A 6419-nucleotide genomic window follows, 5' to 3' on the forward strand; every position below is an offset into this window, starting at 1 on the left:
ACCCTAGCCGGTGCAGCCTCATTCCATCAAATTTAATAAATAAGGTCATCTAACTGCCTCCCATTAATAAACTCTCTTACTTAACTTTGTACTTGAGTAAGTGTGATCCTGACTGTGGACCTGTGTATTTCAACTGCTCCTTCTGGGACATTTGCAGCATTTTTTTCTTCCTTAGGTCAATGAGCTCAGAACTTTTGGCTGGAATATTACTGGGGCTTTTCCCTTTGGGTTGTTTTTTTTTTCTTTTCTCTTCCATGTCCCCCCCCCCCCCCAGATGTGAAGGGTAGATTCTAGGTATTTTCTCTTACTCTTTTGGTCCTAGTAGACATGACAGGATCCATTTTTTTATTTCTTGAAATAGTGTATAGGATTTAAAAAATCATGATTTTCAGGGAGTCTTGGGGGTGGGGTGGGGATAACTTGACCTGTTTCAGGTCAGGTTTTTTTTTTTAATAGTTTATTATGTGATGAATAGTGAAACAATATTCATACTGTCATATTCCATTCCAAGGCTTTATGGGCTAAAGTTAAACTAGATACTCTTACTATACCTTTTATACTGATATTTTCTCATTTTAAAATCCTACTTTCACTCTTTTAAAAATATTTGGGTCAAATTATTTCAGTGCCAGGCATTTTTAATAACAGTTTTACATTTTTTACACCAAATTTCCATTAAAAATGGAAATACAAAGCATTATGATTCCCTTTTATGAATTCATCCGTTTGGAACCCAGTTATGGCACTTACGCATTATCATTTTATTCTAAGAATGTCTTTCTCCACTAGTACTTAATGCTAAAATTGGGATACTCAAGTTCAGAGATGATTTTTTCATTGGAAAAGTCCGTCCGAACAATACGAGAAGTGGGGCTCCCAATTTGGCTTAGCCAGTTCTTCATAGAGTTGACTTGTTCTTCAGGACCTTGAACTTGGCCTTTTACCGTTCCTCGGCGGGTGTTCTTCACCCAGCCAACCACTCCGGTCTTTTTAGCTTCCTCTTCCGCGTACATTCTGAAAGAGACACCCTGCACTCTGCCGAACACCTCGTAGTCCACAGATTTAAGGTTCTTGGTGCTCAACATGGCGGCGGCGGCGGCGGCGGTTACCCGTTGGACTAGCGCGGGGGCAGTGAGGACGCGTCAGAGTGGCTGCGGCAGGAGCCAGGTGACAGGCGCCCAGGAAGGCGAGGGGGGAGGGAAGCCATCTGCCCTCGGGTCAGTTTTTTAATAAAAGATTACTTTCTTCTTCTTCTTTTTTTTTTTTTTTTTTTTTTTTGCTTACATTTTTTGTTTCTCCAATCAGTTTTGTTCTCTAACCTCAGGGAGTCATGGATTGTTTTCAGGAAGACCTTTTCTTTGGTAAAGGTGATCATTTTTTCTACTAAACTGCTTGTTCTTCCTATTCTTCATTCCAGAGCCTTTAATTCTATTTTACCTCCTCTATCATTTCTTCTAGACGTTCTTATAGACTTTTTAGAAAATTAATTTTTTCCTTCGAGTCACAGTTATGGAGTTTACATGCTCCTTCTTGCGGAGGAATCTCTAAATGACGAATCATTTTTTACGGAGGTTAACATTTATTAAGCGCTCACTGTGTGAATGACTGCGCCAAGGCCTGGCAAGACGGCCAAAAAGAGTCCCCTCTTTCGTTCTGGAGCTCCCATTCCAAGGGAAGAGACAACTCCGCACCTGGGACTGGGAGGCGGAGAGGCGGGACCAAGAAAGGCCTTTGGCAAGAGGTGTTTTTTTGAACTGAACCTCACAGGAAGCCAGTGAAAGAATTTTATATAAATCTGTACTCCTCTTTTTTAAAGGAAAATTTCATTTTGAACTTGAAAATCCATTTTGATCTCCCCCCCTACCCTTTGGATTAAAAACAAAACAAGCCTGAGGCTTATCCCTATGGGGGAATGCTCACCCCCTCTAGGGGTCGCAGAAGATGCTTGTCTACTGTCCCCTGTGACTGCTGGCATCCGGAGGACTGGCCTCGGACCCGAACTGAGGTCAAGTCTGTCCCCATTTTACAGGTGACTAAAACAAGGCATGCATATATGTAACTGATTCCATGAGATAGTATGAAATATTAGAACAAAATTCAGGAATTAAAAAAGGTTTTAATGTATTATACCTGATTGGGGAAAAAACCCTAGAAAACAATGAATGATTTTAAAAATCATTTGACTCTGAAAACTACAATCAAGATGGGAGGCTGAACACTATTTCAAGAAATCATAAGTGGAAACTGAACAGTTCGCTTAAAACCAGAGAAGTAAAAAATGGTATTGATTAATGCTGCAAAGAAATTCTAAAAGAAAAGGTCATTCCCAAGAATGCCATAGCCAAAATCCAGAACTATGGCAAAAGAAAAAAATACAAACATTTATAAAGACGCAGTTGAACACAATTGAGCTGTCAGTAACTCACAAGACCCAAGAAATTTTATTAAAAATGAGGAAATTGTGTAAAAACCAGAAAATTGTGTAAAAAAAATCAGAAAAACAAATGACAGAGGCTTACAACCAAGAATAACTTAACTTGTAAAACAGTATAATCTTACAAGGGAAAATGAGGTGTTTTCTAATGGAAAAAAAAACAAAAACAAAAAAACAAACCCAAAACAGAATTGGGTTGAAATTTTGAGAAGCAAATAAAAGTTAAAAGGAACCAGAAAGATAAATTTACTTGAAAGATTAAAAAGGGACTGTGTAATGAATACTAACATTCTAATGGGGGCAAAGAAATAAGTGTTCTAAAGCCTGGATGTCTTAAGAAGGGTATTGAAGGAATTAAAAACAAAAAAACCAGGAGCTGGCAGTGAATTGATTTTGTTCCAAGGGTTTGAAGAAGGGTGGTGTAAAAGGAATCCACTGATGTGAGAAGGTTTGGGGAGTGGGGACTTACATAACATGAACAACCTTACTGTTATCTGAACCAAAAACAGAGATATGGGCAGCCACAATTTGATACAGAAATATATGTAAGTCAGTGGGGAAATAGTTTAAAAAGATGATACCAGGGAGGAAATAGTTGCAAATCAAACTTAACTGATCTTGGAAGGATGCATGTAAAGAAGAAAGGGAGGGGTAAACCTAGTCCACCAATTCTGGACTAGCTAGACAAAGTGTGGTTTACTAATAGAATAAAGTATCATGCCGCAGAAATGACAAAAGATGACCTGGGAATCTTGAGTTCATATGAACAGAATGAAGTAAGCAGAATTGGGAGAACAAGTTACACAATGACAATGGAGCAGAGAAAAATAATTTGAAGTGTGATCAAAATATTATGCCTTCAGAACATTTTCCTCAAATTCTGAGTGGAGATGGGCAAAATAAGTAATGGAGCATTGTTATTCCACCTCCTGACAGACAGGTGATAGACTGAAGATGTAAAATGAAATATTTCTTGGACATGACCTGTGTGGGTTTATTTTGCCTGATTATGCTTAAGGGTTTTTTCCCCTCTTTTATTTAGGGATGGGTAAGAAGAGAAGAGGAGGGTGTTAGCAATAGTGATGCCACAAAAAAGAGGGTCATTGAAACATTTTTTGAATTCAGAAAGGATGAAAGGCATTCAGGGGAGAAAATGAACAATTTTTAAAATGTGTTAAATATGTACATGCTTTTTTGTAAAAGTAAGGCATTTATGGATTAATATACAATGCTTTTTTGTGTTTTCCTGTGTTTATGGAAATTTTCTTCATGTCATTTTTAATTTAAAAAATAAATTCTACCTAATTACCTTTATCTAATTTCTCCTCCATTAGTTTACTGCCCTCTAGCTGATGAATAAAGCAAAAGCCCAATGTCTTTGTTCCACAGTTCTTGTCCCAGATTTGGCAGCTGGGCCTGGACTGTGGATTATGTAAGGAAAGGCCCTCCAAAGGGTAAAGCAGGAATAGGTGGAAGTGTGGCGTCTTGAGAGTCCAGATTGAAGAGACCACGGCTAGTTCTGAGTATTTGCTTTTTGACTTTTACCCCATTATATCTAAAAGAACTTTGTGTAGATAAACCTTGGGCTTCAGCATATATTGCCTTTTAATCAGAAACTTTAAGCATTTGGGGCTTATTTTCTTTAAAAAAAATTTTTTTTAATTGCATGTTGATACAATTTTCAATAATCATTTTCTGACATTTTGTGATCCCTGTGTTCTTTCCTACTCTCCCCAAGAAGGCAGGTGTAATGTATTACAGGTTTTATATATGTTGTCATACAACATATATTTGCACGTTCATTTTATTGTGAAAGACACATATAGTTTACACTTGAGAAAGTCAGAGGAAATAAAGTGAAGAATGATATGCTTCAATTCACATTCAGGCTCCCACTGTTCTTTTTATGGAGTGGGTAGCCTTTTTGGTTAGGAGTTCCTTGGAGTTGTCCAGGATCCTTGCTTTGCTGAAAACAGTAAAGGCATTTGCAACTGATCATCATATCTTATTGATGTTACTGTGTACAACATTATCCTGGTTCTGCTCACTTCATTTTTGCATCACTTCATATAAGTCTTTCTAGTACTTCTTGTGATCTTTGGTCATTTCTTATGATGCAAAGATATTCCATTAAATAATTGTGGTTGAGCCATTCCCCAATTGATGGGCATCCCTTCAGTTTCAGTTCTTTCCACCACAAAAAGATGTGCCAGCAAAGCGTTTCAACATGGTGTTATAATTAAAAATGATGAGGGCCGAGATCAAAAGGAAGAATAGTATTTTAATAAAAGCCATGCTGATAAACTGACCACGCGCCTGTAAGAAAAACCTATTCCAACCTCACCTCAGCCATTTACCTTCCTCTCTCCTTCAGCTCAGGTAACTAAAGAGGCAGCTAGCTAAAGACGATGGTAGCTAAAGAGCCAGTTCCTCCTCACCCCAGAGATTTAAACTGTCCTCTGCGTGGAGATGTAGGCGTCCCCACGCCCAAAGAACCGGAACCAGAAACCCATTGGACCACGGGAAATGTAGTTTTAAGGACCCCCACAGGTCCACAGAAGTTTGTCAAACACTATATTGAGGTTCAATCCTTCCAAATAGAACCCCAGGTGATTTTAACTAACACAATGGATAACTCCTCATATTGAAGTTAAACATTTGTATGGAAAAAGAAAAGTTTGTCACAATTCTCTTCTCTAATTGCCTTGTGAAAAACAATATTCTCAGCAGTGCTTATACAACTTTATGGGAGTACAACAATTTTTAGAAAACAATTTAGAGTTGTGCAAGTAAAATGACTTTAAATGCCCATACTCTTTGACCTAGAGAACCTATTCATTAGACTTCACATTAAGAAAGTACCTATGTAAACTAAAGTATTTACAGCACCCTTTTTTGGGGAGTGGGGAAGTTCTATAGAACTAGAAACAGATGTTTATTGATTGGAGAATAGCTAAGTAAGTTGTGGTATGTGTATGTAATAGAATATTATCCTGCCATAAGAAACAATTAGCATGATGGAAAGACTTAAATGAACTGATGCAGTGAAGTAAGCAGAGCCAAAGAAATACCATTTAATGACTGTAAAAGGGAAAAGGGGGGGGGGTTGATTTGGATATTAATATTTAAAGGTGTGGCCACCAAGAATTGAATAAATATCAATTCTAAAATGATTTTAGTAATTTATTTACAAAATATAAGAGTGGAAGTAGAAAGATGAGAAGAGGGTAGAGTAAGAGATCTAGCTTAAAGAACTAGACTATGTACTCAATCCCTAGCTTTACTCCAGCAGGACTCCAGAGGTCCAAGTTGGAGAACCTAAAAGTCAATTAACAAGGAGTTTAGCCTCGAGGGCTTCTCTCAATCAAGGGAACCTCCTGGAGGATAGTACCTCCAGCAAAACTAAGGGAGTCAGCCTTCTTCACTTGCCACATGTAGTTCTGAAGGAGAGATTTAAGAACAGTCTTGCCAAGTTCAAGGTCCTAGCCAGAGCTCCTTCAAGGTCCAGTTCCAGGCCAAAGAGAGCTGAACTCACTGTACTGAACTAACTGGAAATTGTCAGTCTTTTAAAGGGGCTTCTTTTGCATCACTTCCTGTGCCTTCCTCTTAGTTTACGTGTCCAATTACAACACCGGCTTTACTTAGGGCTGCTCAGGAGGCAGTCAGTAAATTTTGATTGGTCACTCACTCTAGCACATGTGGGTCACAGACCTTCCAACTTGTGAATTAAGTGGGGATGTTCTCACCTTTGGTGATTAGATTAAGGACGGGCTGGGCAGATTTAATTTCATTATCACATAACTCTTTTTGTTGTTCAGTCCCATTCAGTTCTTCATGACACCCCTTAAGGTTTTCTTGGAAAAAAACATTTGGGAAACTACTCTTAAGATTTTTTTATTTTTGCCATTTCTTTCTCTAGTGAAAGAGAACAAAGATGAAGTGGCTTGCCCAGGAGTCAAACAGCTGGTGAGGCCAGATTTGAATC

General features: G+C 38.3%; 1 protein-coding gene across 1 annotated transcript; it reads right to left on the reverse strand.

Annotated features, from left to right (window-relative positions):
- Positions 1 to 785: 785 nt before the first annotated feature.
- LOC123249620 (acylphosphatase-2-like) lies at positions 786 to 1085 on the reverse strand. Its single transcript, XM_044678729.1, has one exon. The coding sequence runs from the start codon at positions 1083 to 1085 to the stop codon at positions 786 to 788; it is 300 nt and encodes a 99-aa protein (XP_044534664.1).
- Between the last annotated feature and the right edge of the window lie 5334 nt (positions 1086 to 6419).

The sequence above is a fragment of the Gracilinanus agilis genome, chromosome 5, assembly GCF_016433145.1.
Source record: "Gracilinanus agilis isolate LMUSP501 chromosome 5, AgileGrace, whole genome shotgun sequence".
NCBI classification, from domain to species: domain Eukaryota; kingdom Metazoa; phylum Chordata; class Mammalia; order Didelphimorphia; family Didelphidae; genus Gracilinanus; species Gracilinanus agilis.

What these genes read in the sequence shown, in the direction of transcription:
- LOC123249620 (XM_044678729.1), bottom strand. Translation starts at nt 1,085, where the DNA reads ATGTTGAGCACCAAGAACCTTAAATCTGTGGACTACGAGGTGTTCGGC.